The sequence below is a fragment of the Myotis myotis genome, unplaced genomic scaffold (genome assembly GCF_014108235.1).
Source record: "Myotis myotis isolate mMyoMyo1 unplaced genomic scaffold, mMyoMyo1.p scaffold_m19_p_5, whole genome shotgun sequence".
Taxonomy (NCBI): Eukaryota; Metazoa; Chordata; class Mammalia; order Chiroptera; family Vespertilionidae; genus Myotis; species Myotis myotis.
In genome coordinates this window covers 59,191,582-59,208,101 of record NW_023416357.1, presented here as the reverse complement: position 1 = coordinate 59,208,101, position 16,520 = coordinate 59,191,582, and the positions used below count along the sequence as shown (strand labels likewise).

Sequence of the window (16,520 nt, the reverse complement as noted above, 5' to 3'; positions counted from 1 at the left end):
CCCTCACGTCTCAAAAAAATATATCTTGAAACTATAAGGCCCTTTTACCCAGGTGTTAGCCACCAGTTAGACCACATCCTGCAGGAGCTCTAAGTCTTTCCTTCTCACATAATGGTCTGCTGCCTCCATTGTCTATTTTTGGTTTGTTACATCTTTCTCCAAGCCCCAGCTACCTCTCCCAGCTCATATTTACCTTAGCTGCCTACTCTAACAGCAGTCTATGCCAAGCATTGAACCAGGAAGAAACAACCAAACCATCCCCAAAGATAGGAACCTGGAATTGGTTATCTGAGCTAACTGATCTTGAAAGCAGCAAAAACAACAGTATTTTGTGGAAAATGGTACACTGGGAATCCATGACATGCAATGACAGAGTTATTTAAAATGTTGCCTGAGATAAAGTTCTTATTGAAGGCAGGACTTTGGAAGACCAAGAGCTTCTACAATTGATGTATATGGTGAAACTTTAGACTACAGAAATTCTAGGTTTGGCTGACTGACTGCTTCTGACTGTACTTAAAAGTTTACAGAAAGAAAGTTAGTTTAGGGCATAATTAGAAAATGTGTGAGCTTCTAGTCACACACTGCATAGTTTGAATAGTACCAACACTAATTCATGGTGGTAGAATTACAACACAATTTGAATTCAAATATTCACTACATCACTTATGTGAGAGTTGGGACATTGATTGGAGAAGAGGGGAACCTGGAAATTGGGTGGAATTCAGTGAATCTGAGACCCATCAACCCTGAAATTCCAAGTCTCCTTTCTCAGTAGGAGCAACATTTTCTCCTATGACTGAAAAAAACCCCCACATAAAAACAATTTTCTGCTTAAAGACACTGAATTTACCTCACCTGACTTTAGGGAATGCTGATTCCCTCATAACCCACCCCATAAACCTTTATTGATATCAGACTCATAACTAGAATGAGATCCCAGGCTTCCCAGAATAACCAACATACAGGCTTCCCAGAATAACCAACATACAGTCTGTCTTATACAATAAAAATGTGCCTGCTACTTCAGGAAAATTGGTTTGGAGTGTGCAGGGCTACCTCTTCTGAAATGAAGGAAAAGTTTCTTCATTTGTACCATTTACTTCTAAGAAAGAAACATAATCTTACTAGTGGCCCGGTGCACGAAATTTGTGCACATTAAAAGGGAATTAATTAGAGGAAATATTTTAATATTGCTATTTGCCCTTTCTCTATAATAGAAATTTCAGAGATGAAAAAAAATTAGTATAATGTATATGAAAATCTTCCTCCTGTCAGAGTCTGGGGTGCGCTGCGGGACCCAGAGTCAAGTCCCCACCCACCCACACATGCCTTGAAATCGCATGAGACCCAGACCCGGCCGGCCCCACCCCCGTTGGGTGAGATTTAGACCTGGCCAGCCCCAACCCCATCAACCTCCGCTGGGCGGGTGGTGCAGCTTCAGATCCCCTGTCAAGCCGCTCTGGGTGAGGAGGTGCAGCCTCAGGTGCCCCATCAAGCCCCGCTGGGTGGGGGGTGTGGCCTGAGGTCCCCCGACTTGGCATTGGGGCAGGGGGCATGCCTTCAGGTCCCCCATCAATCCCCGCCAGATGGGGGTGTGGCCTGAGGTCAACCATCAAGCCCCACCAGGCAGGGGGTGTGGCCTCAGGTCCCCCAGCGCCAGGGCGGGGGTCGTGGCCTCAGGTCCCCTGGCTCATGGCCAGGGCAGGGGGCACAGCCTGAGGTTCCCCATCAAGCCCTGCTGGGTGGGGAGGGCGTGGCCTCAGGTCCCCTGGCCCAGGGCCGGGGTGGGGGTCATGGCCTGAGGTCCCCCAGCCTGGTGCCAGGGCATAGGGTGCGGGCTAAGGTCCCCCATCAAGCCCCGCTGGGTGGGGCACAGCCTGAGGTCCACTGGCCTGGCGCCAGGGCGGGGGGACGCAGCCTGAGATCTCCTGTCAAGCCACACCAGATGGGGGTCACAGCCTCAGGTCCCCTGCCCCAGCCCAGCACCACACAGCCTCAGGTCCCTGCTGATTGCTCATTAAGGCTAGTTATGGGAACTCAGCCTCCGCTGTGGGTGCAGCCATCTTGTGTACAGAAACCCTGCCTCTACTATAGGTGCCACCATCTTTGTGACAGTGTGATGGTCAATTTGCATATTCCCTCTTTATTAGATAGGACTAGAGACCCAGTGCATGAAATTTGTGCATGGGGGGTTGTCCCTCAGCCTAGCCTGCACCCTCTCCAATCTGGGACCCCTTGGGGGATGTCCAACTGCCTAGGATCGGGCCTAAACCGGCAGTCAGACATCCCTCTCACAATGGGGACTGGTGGCTCCTAATTGCTCACCTGCCTGCCTGCCTGCCTGATTACCCCTAACCATTTCTGCCTGCCAGCCTGATCACCCCCTAACCACTCCCCTGCCAGCATGTTCAATGCCTAACTGCTCCCCTGCTGACCCAATCACCCCCAAATTCCCTCCCCTGCCGGCCCGGCCACCCCCAACTGCCCTGCCCTAACAGCCTGATCGCCCCCAACTTCCCCCTCCTGCAGGCCTTGTCGTCCCCAACTGCCCTCCCCTGCTGGCCTGGTCGCCCCCAACTGCCCTCCTTTGCTGGCCTGGTTGCCCCTAACTGCCCTCCCCTACTGGCCTGATCACCCACAACTGCCCTCCCCTGCTGGCCATCTTGTGGCTGTGGGCACCACCATCTTTGAGGGCGTGGCAGTCAATTAGCATATTCCCTCCTTATTGGCTTGGGTGCCGCCATCTTTGCAACGGTGTGAGGGTCAATTGGCATATTTTCTCTTTATTAGATAGGATGTGCCTGTGGTTTTTGAAGGTGGAAGTACACTATGGTAACATAGTCCCACTTAGGGGAGTCCCAGAAAAAATAGAGGAAAAGGGAAGTCCTCCTAGTGGGCAGAATATTGGGTAGTAAAATTTGATTGTATTTCCTAGAAACCATGCTGCCATTGTCTAATGCAGGGGTCCTCAAACTATGGCGCGCAGGCCACATGCAAATACAAATATTGTATTTGTTCCCGTTTGTTTTTTGTTTGTTTGTTTTTACTTCAAAATAAGATATGTGCAGTGTGCATAGGAATTCGTTCATAGTTTTTTTTTTTTTAACTATAGTCCGGCCCTCCAACAGTCTGAGGGACAGTGAACTGGCCCCCTGTTTAAAAAGTTTGAGGACCCCTGGTCTAATGGGTTGACCATTTGGTAAGTAGGAGTGCTGGGTAGGTGGTATGTCTATCTGAATGGGCAGAATTATCCTAAACAAATATTAATCAAAGAAATTCATTGCAGAGGAAGCTCTCAATAATGATGTAGATAGGTAACCACCCTCTGAATATTAGTCAGCCTCTTTTCCCATCATTATACTAGTATGTCTTGGTCAGAGGGCTCATGTTTATGATGATAATTGTATCAAGAATGGAAGTTATACAAGAGTTGAATGCATGGATTTATCTTCACCAGAGCTGACCTAGCTATTGCACTACTGAGTGCCTGTCTTGCCAACCAGGAAAAGTCAACATAATCCAGGAAATGGCTCCATTCCCTAGTGAAATCAACCAGCTACCTAGAGGCAAGTTGATTACATCACCTGCTTCTACTATGGAGTGGACACTAATTTCTTCTCACTGAAATAGATATTTGTTTTGCATGTGGGTTCTTTTACCACCATGGTTCTGCCAAAACTAACTATACTTGGACTTAATGAATGCCTTATATACCATCTTGATCATCTTATTTATTATCACATTACTTTTAATGAAAGAATTCATTTTATAGCAAAAGAAGTATAGAGAGTTCATGTTCATGTTCATGGAATTCACTGATCTTACTACATATCTCAATAACCAGAAACTCTTGGCCTTATAGATAATTATAATGTCCCACTGAAAACTCAGAGAAGGCTCCGGCTAGGAGACAACAATAAAAACGTTTGGGGTGCCGTATATGCTTTTAAATAACCTATATATGTTATGTGAGATTGAGGGGTATAAGAGGCAGTAAATAGGGAAGAAGGGGTTTATTAATATCAATTGTGTCTCATAACCATTTAGAAAAATAAAAACTGTAGCAACTATGCATTTTTCTCTTTCATGTTTGCTTCATGTATACACATACAAACATGTACATACTTGTGTATTCCAAATTTTTATTTTTTGCCTTATCTTTCCCTTACTATTTTATAAAAGAGTATTATAGGTGATAACTTTATAACTTCCCCTCTAAGTTACAGAATATTCCTAAATTAGAAGGTGAATTAATACCCTAACCCCAGAGATGGACACTGTTACTGACAGAACATTTATTAGCTTGGCCATTATCCTTCTGGGCCACATGTAAAATGAGAGTTGAAAAAAATTCTTCTCTTGAATGCAGCAAAGGTTTTATATCTTGTTTCCTGCTGCTCTCAGTCTGTTCAAGTGTTGTGATTCTAAGTTGGACTTATGGTGTCTTTTGCAATACAATTCCCTCACAACTTTAGTTGGGCCTATGATATGTTTGCTTAGTTATTTGTTTATATCTTTTATGCCATTCAATACCACTTTCTCCTTTGCAATTTAGTTTTTATGTTAAAGAAAATCCAGTCATGTTTGTGATTGAACCAGAAGAAGGGTTAACACTACCTTGAGATGGATATGGAGACTGATTGGACTATGTGTCTCCCTTTTTTTGGGGGGGGGGGGAAGAGTAAGAAAGTCTTTGTAAGAACAATTGAAACATGTTAGGAAGAAGCATAATTTTGTTGCTATTAATTTGGTATGGAAGTTTAAATATGGGGAAAAGGGTGAAAATGTATCATGAACAGTCCAATGAGTGAACTTTGCGAGTTGTTTGTTGACCATAAACTCCATTGTTCCCCTCTGGACTCCTTCCTATTTTCGAGGGGAATGGTGGCCTATAAATGACCTTATCAGATTTCCTTGCCAGCTGCTTCACCTCCATGTTACTAATAAGAAGCTGTGGCAGTAGACTTGAAAAAAAAAAAAAAGCAAAGGGAAGCCTATTTTTTTGTTTTCTGCTCCCTCTTTCTGGTGATATTTTTGGCAACAGCAGCAATCCTGGGGCTGTGAAGGCTCCAGGATGTATGGTCAGTAATCAATGCAGCTCCATCAGCAGCAGCAATGGTGACTCAGGAACACAATTCTCATGGGCTCGGGCTCTCGCAACTGGAAGAGCAGCAGGAGCAGCAGGTGATGGTGAGCTAGCTCTCAGCATTAGCATGAGTTGGGTCCTGACTTCCTGCCTAAGGGGTAGTGAGTGCAGGTCCAGCAGCAGCAGCAGCAGCGGCTGTGGCTGCAGACCCCTGCAGCTGCCCATGCTCCGGCAACTTTGATTATGTAGATATCCTGAGTTTTGGTTAGTAACTATTTTCCCTTTCCAATCCAACAAATGAATTATGTACTTTGTTAACAACCTCTATGTCAATTTCTTTTTGTTTCAAACATTTAGTGTGATTATTTCCCCCCCAGTTAGATGCTGAGTGATGGACATGGGCATATATGATACCATTTCTTTCATGTCCAAGAACATGACAAACAGTAGTATTGTTCAAGGATGTACACACATTGTCAAAAAACGTGTTAAGAAGGCTAGGAAATGGTGAACTTCAAGTATAGGATATGGGTTATGGAAGGAGAGAAAAGAATATGTTTGGGAATACATGTTGGACTTCAACTATTTTGATAATGTTTTATTTTCTGTTCTGGATGATAGATATTAGATTGTCATTTATTCATTTTTATGATTGAAATATACATCAAAATAAATATTAGTACTGAGATGATTGAAAACATCATATTCTTCATAAATTACTCATGAATATAGTCTTTTTAAAAAATAGATACAGTAATTCCACCGGCAAATATTTCATAGAGGTTAAAGCTTATTAGTGTTTTAGAAAAGGGATTATTTTGTGCTCATAAATTTTAAACGTTCAGAATAAGGTGAAATAAATTTAACTCACTATAAATTAAGTTTCGTTTTGTAATGATTACATGGTGACCTGTTTTGTCTCTTAAAATGCATATTATTGTGTTGTTTTTTTCTTTCTACATTTTAGGTATGGTGTTTGGTCTTATAGATGTGAGCCTTCACACATTTCAGAGGGGCAGTAGTCTGAAAACCATTGATAATATTGTGTTGTCATCGAGTTATGATATTTCATCTTGCCTGGTAGTAGTGTTTATAGCATATTATGGAAGGAAAGGAAACATTCTAAAATGGATTAAAGTTTCCTCCTTTTTAGTAGGATTTGGATCACTTTTATTTGCTTTTCCATACTTTCATGGTGAAAATTATCAATTGGACATAGAAACTGAAGGTAAGATTTAAATGTTACTGTCATACATCAAATAATTGTTCCTTTAAATCATTGCCTCTAGGACCTTAAAATAGACTGTGATACTTGTCTGTCCGTATACCCATCCACCTGTATCTATTTATATGATAAAGTTTATTAAGCTAATTAATTGTAGCTCCCTAGTAATATATATCCATTCTTCCATCTTCTCAGGATCATATAATCTTTCATGTAAGAAATGGGCTTAGGAAGAACAAAGACTACTTTGTGATAATTATTTTTGTGAAATTGTTTTTCTTTTATCAATTTTTATATATGTTTATTGAGAACTTTAGTAATTCCTCATTTGTTCCACAATGTGCTTTAATTAATCCATTTGTTTTGACTTTAAAACACTGACACACAAGCACAAATACGAACATAAAAAACTTACACAGAAAAAGAAAGGTCAGACATTTTCTAGCCACTCCTCCCACTTCAAAATGGGAGCTGCCCTTTGACATTTTCATACACCTATCTATGCAGATATATTGCTTTATTTAAATGTTTATCTCTTACATAACCACTTTTCTACTCTGTTCACACATTAGTGTGTGTGTTTGTGTTTGTGTGTGTGTGTGTGTGTGTGTGTGTATAGAATTTCTATGTTCTCTTTGAAACAGTCCATTTACCACCACCTGCCACTCCCTTTCTCTGCTTCCCTCATCCCATCACAGTTTTCCATACCTGGGACAAGTCGATCTTCAGGCCTGCTTTAGTCAACAAGCAGGTGTCATATTCCATCAAATCATTTAGCAGTTAAAACTGAAATTTCTTCATTAGTCTGTGAAAACACTTGTATCACACTCTGATCTTTAGTTTCTAGATTTTTACATGTGATTGGCCACCCAACATTCCCATGGTTGCGGTGAACTGTCTCTTCACTGAGAACTTCCTAAATATCTATTATCCCACTCTCTGATTATTCCCACTCATTCTTCCAACTCACTAATATAATTAAAACCACAGTTCTTTTATTACCTTCAGTCTATTAACATCTACTTTCTTCCTTGATCAGACTCTCCTTGTTGTCACTTTCTTTAATTTATATTCCTTATCTGCACTAATAAAAGACAAACATGCAAATTGACTGTACCTTCGCTATGCCTTAAGCCACGCCCACCAGCCAATCAGAGAGACTATACGCAAATTAACCCAACCAAGATGGCGGCTAGCAGCCATGGAGCTGGAGCAAGCAGGAGGCTTGGTTGCCCCATTGATGGAGGAAGCTAAGCTTCCTGCCTGCTGGGGCTGGCTCGGAGCTCCACTCAAGGCAACAAAGTTTCAATTATAGAAGCTTAATAAATCCCAGATACCTGCTTTCAGCTGGCTGTGGCACGGAGCTGGAGTGAGCAGGAGGCTTGGGTTGCCCCTGGCAATGGAGAAAGCCAAGCTTCTCGCCCGCCCTGTCCCCAGCTCTGAGCTCTACTCAAGACTACAAAGTTTCAATTATAGAAGGTAAATAAATCCCAGAATTAAAAAAGAAAAAGAAAAAAAGGAGAGTCATGGAGCTTCTGTCACTGGGGGGCTTGGCCAGCCTAAAAATGGCCCTCAGCCCCTCACCCAGACAGGCCAAATCTCCATGGGGTGAGGGTCCCCCCTGGGGGGGGGCCTTGACCTGCCTGCAAACAGCCATTAGCCTCTCACCCAGGCTGGCCAGGCACCCCAGTGGGGTCCCCCACCCTGAAGGGGGTGTGACCAGCCTGAAAACACCCATCAGCCCCTCACCCAGGCTGGCTAGGCACCCCAGAAGGACCCCAACCCTAATCTAGGACACCCTTCAGGACAAACCAGCCAGCCCCCACCCATGCACCAGGCCTCTATCCTATATAATAAAAGGGTAATATGCAAATTGACCCTAACAGCAGAACGACTGGGAATGACTGGTCACTATGACACACACTGACCACCAGGGAGCAGATGCTCAATGCAGGAGCTGTCCCCTGGTGGTTAGTGTGCCCTCACAGGGGGAGCTCTGCTCAGCCACAAGCCAGGCTGATGGCTGCCAGCACAGCATTGGTAGCGGGAGCCTCTCCCGCCTCCTCAGGAGCACTAAGGATGTCCGACTGCAGCTTAGGTCTGCTCCCTGCTGGTAAGTGGATATCCCCGAGGGCTGCCGGGCTGCCAGAGGGATGTCTGACTGCCAGCTTGGGCCTGATCCCCCAGGGAGCAGGCCTAAGCCAGCAGGTGGACATCCTCCGAGGGGTCCCAGACTGCAAGAGGGCATAGGCCAGGCTGAGGGACTCCCCCGAGTGCACAAATTTTTGTGCACCAGGCCACAAGTTATAAAATATTAATTATTTCAAAAATACTCTAATCATAATTCTAAGATCCCTGTGCCATTGTCCTTTTTTGTTCCTGGCTGGAAATTTTTTTCCCCCTTTATTGATTATGGTATTACAAATGTGTCCTTATCCCCCCATTGTCCCCCCCATACCCTCACTCCTGCCCTCTCCCCCCTGGTGTCTGTATCCATTGGTTATGCTTATATGCATGCCTACAATTCCTTTAGTTGATCTCTCCCCCTTACCCCCACCCTCCCCTACCTTCCCTCTGAGGTTTGAGCATCTGATCAATGCTTCTCTGTCTCTAGATCTGTTTTTGTTCATCAGTTTATGCTGTTCATTATAAGCCACAAATAAGTGAGATCATGTGACATTTATCTTTCTCCCACTGCCTTATTTCACTTAGCATAATGTTCTCCAGCTCCATCCATGCTGTTGCAAATGGTAGGAGTTCCTTCCTTTTTATAGCAGCGTAGTTTTCCATTGTGTAGATGTGCCAAAGTTTTCTAATCCACTCATCTGCTAATGGGCACTTAGGCTGATTCCAAATCTTAGCAATTGCAAGTTGTGCTTCTATGAATGTAAGGGTGCATATGTCCTTTCTGATTGGTGTTTCTGGTTTCTTGGGATATATTCCTAGAAGTGGGATCACTGGATCAAATGGGAGTTCCATTTTTAGTTTTTTGAGGAAACTCCATACTGTTCTTCACAGTGGCTGCACCAGTCTGCATTCCCACCAGCAGTGCATGAGGGTTCCTTTTTCTCCACATCCTCACCAGCATTTGTCATTTGTTGATTTGTTAATGATATATTCCTAGAAGTGGGATCACTGGGTCAAATGGGAGTTCCATTTTTAGTTTTTTGAGGAAACTCCATACTGTTCTTCACAGTGGCTGCACCAGTCTGCATTCCCACCAGCAGTGCATGAGGGTTCCTTTTTCTCCACATCCTCACCAGCATTTGTCATTTGTTGATTTGTTAATGATATATTCCTAGAAGTGGGATCACTGGGTCAAATGGGAGTTCCATTTTTAGTTTTTTGAGGAAACTCCATACTGTTCTTCACAGTGGCTGCACCAGTCTGCATTCCCACCAGCAGTGCATGAGGGTTCCTTTTTCTCCACATCCTCACCAGCATTTGTCATTTGTTGATTTGTTAATGATAACCATTCTGACAAGTGTGAGATGGTACCTCATTGTCATTTTGATTTGCATCTCTCAGATGATTAGTGACTTTGAGCACGTTCCATATGTCTCTTAGCCTTTCTCATGTCCTCTTTCGAAAAGTATCTATTTAGGTCTGTTGCCCATTTTTTATTGGGTTGTTTGTCTTCCTTTTGTTGAGTTGTGTGAGTTCCCTGTAAATATTGGAGATTAAACGCTTATTGGAGATATTGTTGGCAAATATGTTCTCCCATGCAGTGGGTTGTTGTTTTTTTTGATGGTTCTTGTTGTTTTTTTGATGGTTTCTTTTGCTGTGCAGAAGTTTTTTATTTTGATGTCATCCCATTTGTTAATTTCCCCTTTAGTTTCCATTGCCCTAGGAGTGGTATTGGTGAAGAATAGATGGAAAATTTTTGATCCAACTAGTTATCTTTCCTGCACTGTTGAGGAACATTTTAGAGAAAAATCACACACAAAAAGGATAGGTTAGTCCCACAATGAAGTTGTTACTGTTAACCTCAATTATGCTCTTACATGGATCCATTCTCCTGACATTTTTTTTTTAGTCTACTCTCTTATTATTCACAACTTTCCTCTTGTTTTAGTTAGTTTGGGCTACTATAACAAAAATATTATAGGCTTGGTGGCTTAAACAACAGAAATTTATTTCTCACAGGCTGAGAGTTCAAGGTCCAGGTGCCTGCCAATTTAGTTCCCGGTAAGGACCCTCTTCTTGGTATGCCCTCATATTGTTGTAGCCGAGAAAGAGAGGGAGAGCAAGCTCTCTAGTGTTTCATCTTATAAAGGCACCAATCCCATTCATGAATACTCTACTTTCATGACTTAATTACCTCCCAAAGGTTCCATCTCCAAATACTATCACATTGGGAATTTGGGTTTCAATATATGAATTGTGGGGGGATACAAACATTCAGTTAATAGTACTCAATATCTTCTGTATTGGATAGAAAATACATGCTACAAGAGAAAATTGCTTCAATTTCTTACCATAGAAACTATAACTCCACCTATATTTTCATGTTTACATTCCTTACTTCTTCATTCCTGTTAAAATGGAAGAGCTATCCTCCTGCTAAACATCCTGTTCTTTCTTACCTACTTGGGAACTTTATTCCAATGATGATCTGTACCTCCTTCTGCAAATTCCTCCCTTTTTTTGGTGCTACTCATTGGCACCCAAGTTCTTCCCATTCTTTTTTTTTTAAATTAAATCTTTATTGTTCAGATTATTACATTGGTTCTTCTTTTTTCCCACTATAACTCCCCTCCACCCAGTTCCCACTCCACTCTCCGCCCTCACTCCCCACCCACTGTCCTCATCCATAGGTGCACGATTATTGTCCAATCTCTTCCCGCACCCCCCACACCCCTTTCGCCCCAAGAATAGTCAGTCCATTCCCTTTCTATGTCCCTGATTCTATTATAATAACCAGTTCATACTGTTCATCAGATTATTTATTCACTTGATTTTTAGATTCAATTGTTGATAGATGTGTATTTGTTGTTCATAATTTGTATCTTTACCTTTTTCTTCCTCTTCCTCTTCTTAAAGGATACCTTTCAGCATTTCATATAATCCTGGTTTGGTGGTGATGAACTCCTTTAGCTTTTCCTTATCTGTGAAGCTCTTTATCTGACCTTCAATTCTGAATGATAGCTTTGCTGGATAAAGTAATCTTGGTTGTAGGTTCTTGGTATTCATCACTTTGAATATTTCTTGCCACTCCCTTCTGGCCTGCAAAGTTTCTGTTGAGAAATCAGCTGACAGTCGTATGGGTACTCCCTTGTAGGTAACTGAGTTTCTTTCTCTTGCTGCTCTTAAGATTCTCTCTTTGTCTTTTGCTCTTGGCATTTTAATTATGATGTGTCTTGGTGTGGTCCTCTTTGGGTTCCTTTTGTTTGGGGTTCTCTGCGCTTCCTGGACTTGGAAGTCTATTTCTTTCACCAGGTAGGGGAAGTTTTCTGTCATTATTTCTTCAAATAGGTTTTCAATATCTTGCTCTCTCTCTTCTTCTGGCACCCCTATAATTCGGATGTTGATACACTTGAAGCTGTCCCAGAGGCTCCTTACACTATCTTCGTATTTTTGGATTCTTTTTTTATTTTGCTTTTCCGGTTGGGTGTTTTTTGCGTCTTCGTATTTCAAATCTTTGTCTTGATTCTTGCGCTCCTCTGGTCTGCTGTCGGGAGTCTGTATAATATTCTTTATTTCAGTCAGTGTATACTTAATTTCTAGTTGGTCCTTTATCACAACATCGAGGGTCTCACTAGATTTCTTGAGGATCTCACTACATTTATCGGCGGTTTCTAGAAATTTCTTGAAAAACCTTAAAAGTGTGGTTTTGAACTCTATATCCAGTAGTTTGCTTTCCTCCATTTCTGTCATTTGTGTCCTGTTTCTTTGTCTCAGCATTTTTTATGCTTCGCTGTGTCAATAGAGTGGCTTTATGTGCTAAGTGTCCCAATTACCTGAGGTAGACACTCTTGGTGCACCCCCTTGTGGGCTTTGTGCACAGTCTTGTTGTAGTTAAGCCTTGATTGTTGTAGGTAAAACTGGGAGGATTTAACCTCCAGGGCAATTGGCTGTGAGAATCAGCTGTGTCTGCAGTGGGAGAACTTCTGTGCTGAAGACACCCTTATGGGGCAAGACTTGCTTCAGTGGGGCTTTGGTGCTCACTGCGTCTGCCCCCTGAGTGTGTCCCTTATAGATCTGAGGAGTTGTAATTGGATGGTCCCACTCTGACCACTGGGTACATTGACTCTTGGATCTAAGGAGGTGCTAATCTAGCCTTTGCCTGAGGCTACCCAGCAGAAGCCAGCTGTAAAGCAATGCAAGTTGCCCTGGTGCCTTGGGGCAGCTGCAGTTTGTTAAGTTATTTTCAGATTAAAAAGGGTGGGGCCTTTCATATGCAAAAGCCTCTGTGAAAGGCTTGGGTGGGGCGGGTCCCAGAGGATCAACAGGATGGGCCGAGTGAGCCAGCAGTATGGCTGCTCTCAGTCCTGCCTTCAGAGGTCCTGGCAATCGCCGCGAGTGCCTCCAAGAGAAAGCTGCCCTCGAGTTCCGACCCATGCCAGACAGTCCTGTTTCTCCTGTATGAGTCTGGGTCCCCAGAGGCTCACCGGGAACTGAAGCTCAGAGCCTGAGACTCCCTCCCGATTGAAAAAGACAATCGTGTCCTCAGCCTCCAGCCCTCTCCGCATGCACCTCCACACCTTTGTATTTACTTCAGCACCGCACCTCCTTTGAGTCTCGGTATGCTTTTCTCTTTCCTTCTAGTTGTAGAAATTCCACTCAGCCAGCCTTCCTGTGGTTCTTGATGATGTCCATTATGTCTTTTAGTTGTATTTTTGAAGTGGTTGTGCGAGGCAGCAATCTCCAGTGTTTACCTATGCCGCCATCTTGGTTTTTTTCTTTTCCCAGTCTTAAAAAGCAAAAACAATAATAGAAATAACTTGCAGTCCTCTTTTTATCACTTTGAAAAATCTCATCATTTTCATTGACAATGACATTTTCATTGTTTGAAAGACATGGCCAAACTTTCTGACATTATTTCATATTCTTTTTCAACCCACTTGAGCATTGCTTGAACCCTAAACACTGCAATGAAGTTATTTTCACAAAGCCACCAACATAATTCATGTTTTTTAATATAATTAAAACTTTTGACTTGTTATAGTTCTTGAACTATCAACAGTGTTTGTAGTATTGACTGTTCCCTTCTTCTTGAAACTATATTCCAAACAAAAGATTTTTTTAATATGAAGAAAGGTGCTAAAAGATTAGTTTTATCCTATTTGTGGAAAAAATTTGCTTTCAGATATTGGATAGCAGGAATATCAGGACTGTAAGCCCTAGGAAAAAGAAACCAACAAGCTGAATTTTCTAGGAGGAGGCAAAAGTAGTAGACTAGGGATATATTTGATTAAGGAGGGTGAAGGACCTCCTTAAGTTTAATAATCATGAATTCAAAGTGAGTTTTGCATGGTTGTGTGTTTTCCTATGGCCACATTCAGTTTTTAAAGTGTAGGTGTAGAGTAAGGAGAAGAGTTTAACTTGACTAGGGTTGCAATTTCATTGAGGAATTGCATGACATACAAGAGAGCAAGGCATTTAAAAGTGTTACGATGACAACGAAAGAAGTAAGGGTATAAAGGGACGTTGAGATAGTGAAAAGGAGCAAGATCAATAGATTATATAGATCCTGGTGGGTTTTAGGGATTGGTGACATTGGGTTACTAGAAGGAGTGAGCTAGACAGGTAAAGATGTTTGTAGGATGCTTTAAATTGCAATTAAAGAAGGTTTGTAGTTCATTGTGTTTGCAAGTTTAAATTGAATAGCTTTATACCTGCTAAGTGGAGTTCAATTAAATGGGAAGAAAGCAGTTCAAGGAACTCACTGGCTGGGTGTTGATACTGATATGTCTATATAAAATTGAATTATCAGTAATTTGAATAAACATTCTAGAGACCTGCTCCTATTTAACATGGAATCAAATATTCCATATGAATACTGAACCAGCTGAAATTTTCCATTAGTGTACTATTTTGCAATCTACACATTAACCAGTTTTTCACAGTAATATTTTCAGAACATTTGTTAAGTTCCAATCAAATATACACAATCAAAATGATCTAATAGCATTGTTTAGATCTACCAGGCTAATAACAAATGCAATTCTAACAAACATTTATTTACTATTGTTTTATAAACATGTGAATAAAAAAAAGCTTAAGAAATAGACTGTCCTGTAAAGAAATTTAAAATCTAGTGGATTATTATATAATGACTAACAAAAACTTTCATTGTGTAATACAGTGATTTTCAGCCTTTTTCATCTCATGGCACATATAAACTAATTAATAAATTCTGTGGCACTCCAAAAAAATACACTTTTTGCCAACCTGGTGAAGTAAAGGGGGGTCAGTAGGAAAAAAGGGGACTAACTGTAATACTTTCAATAATAAAGATCAATTTTAAAAAAGAAGAGAACACAAAGTTACAGAAACAAAAATAAATAGGTATAACTTTGATTCATCGCACTGAATGGCTACTATTGTGTTGGCTATTGTCATTTGTTTATTTGACAATCTAAAGGAAAAGAGGTCAGTGCCCCTGACTAGTCAGGTATTGCATGTTTTAAAAATTCTTATGGTGCACTCATTAAAAATCACTGGTATAATGCCTGTCCTTATGGACCTATGTTTTAGAATTTAGTGGGTATAAAATGGAAAATTATTTTGATCAGAGTGACACACAAAGTTAATTGTCAGAGAAGTGGATATAGAACTAAGCTCAGAAGGTAATCTTTAATAAGTCAGATCATCTAAAAAGGATACTTTTATCCTAGTCAAAAGTCAGAGTTACCAGATGCCAAATTTAAGATATGTATATTTACCTATGCAAACAAGTATGTATATACATATAGTCATACATATACATTTATGTTTGGTTTATATATAATATTTGCATCTTTTTCAGTATTCCCACAAATTTTATTTTATCATTCCATTTTCCTGAGAACATGTAGATTAATTGTAGAGCTATTACATTCAATGTAAATGAAATCTTAACTAAAAGAAAAAAGTATAATGGTGGAAATATCTTGTAAAAGGTAAAATATTTCATAAAATACACTGTGTATTTGTTGTATGTTTAAGTTTTGACTCATTTAACAAAAAATTTAAATTATCCTTTCAAAAGATATTTGCAAAGAAAAGAAGATTTCCAAAGATTGCAAGAAATCCTTTTCAGTCTACGCAAAGTATATAACTTTCATCTTGCTTGGGCAGACTGCACAGGGAATAGCAGGAATACCTCTTTATATCCTTACAGTACCCTTTCTTGATGACAGCATTGACGAACACTCAATTGGTACTTATCTAGGCAAGTTATTTTTCCTCATTTTTATTGAGCTTCTATATTTTGCTGTGCATATCTAAACTGATATACAGGTGCTAATTATTGGCTTTTATAATAACACTAGTAGCCTGTTGCACAAAATTCGTGCATGAGGGGCGGGAGTGTCCCTCAGCCCGGCCTGCACCCTCTCCAATCTGGGACCCCACAGGGATCGGGCCTAAACCGGCAGTCGGACATCTCTTACAATCTGGGACTGCTGGCTCCTAACCGCTCACCTGCCTGCCTGCCTGATCGCCCCTAACCATTCTGCCTGCTGGCCTGGTTGCCCCCAACTTCCCCCCCTTCCAGCCTGATCATCCCTAACTGCCCCCCACCACCGCCAGCCTGATCATGCCCAACTGCCCCTCCTGCTGGCCTGATCACCCCCAACTGCCCCCCCCCCCCTGCTGGCCTGCTCGCCCTCAACTGCCCCCCCTCCCCCTGCCAGCCTGCTTGCCCCCAACTGCCCTCCCTTCCTGGCCTGATTGCCCCTAACCTCCTCTGCCTCGGCCCTGCCACCATGGCTTTGTCCAGAAGAATGTCCGGAAGGTCTCCCGGTCTAATTAGCATATTACTCTTTTATTAGTATAGATTGTAATAAATAGTAACTGGTATGTTTAACTTCAAAATCACATTGAGCCACTTAATTCTGAAAAGCTGCTTGAGATTTGGAATTGTAAACAAGTCATCTGAAGGCCACCCTAAAAGATATAGAGCAATAGAAAAAATACATTCTTAAGTAATTAAAACTATAATCTTTCCATATATATATCTCATATCAAATTATATAGGCTGCAGTTCATTTTTCTAGAAAA

General features: G+C 41.7%; 1 protein-coding gene across 1 annotated transcript in view; it reads left to right on the top strand.

Moving 5' to 3' along the window:
- SLCO6A1 (solute carrier organic anion transporter family member 6A1) overlaps positions 1 to 16,520 on the top strand; it is an 89,993-nt gene that overhangs the window by 8,968 nt on the left and 64,505 nt on the right. The window contains exons 2-3 of the mRNA XM_036308715.1: positions 6,057 to 6,317; positions 15,508 to 15,690. Coding sequence (XP_036164608.1) covers positions 6,057 to 6,317; positions 15,508 to 15,690 — 444 coding nt within the window. The remainder of the gene's footprint in view (positions 1 to 6,056; positions 6,318 to 15,507; positions 15,691 to 16,520) is intronic.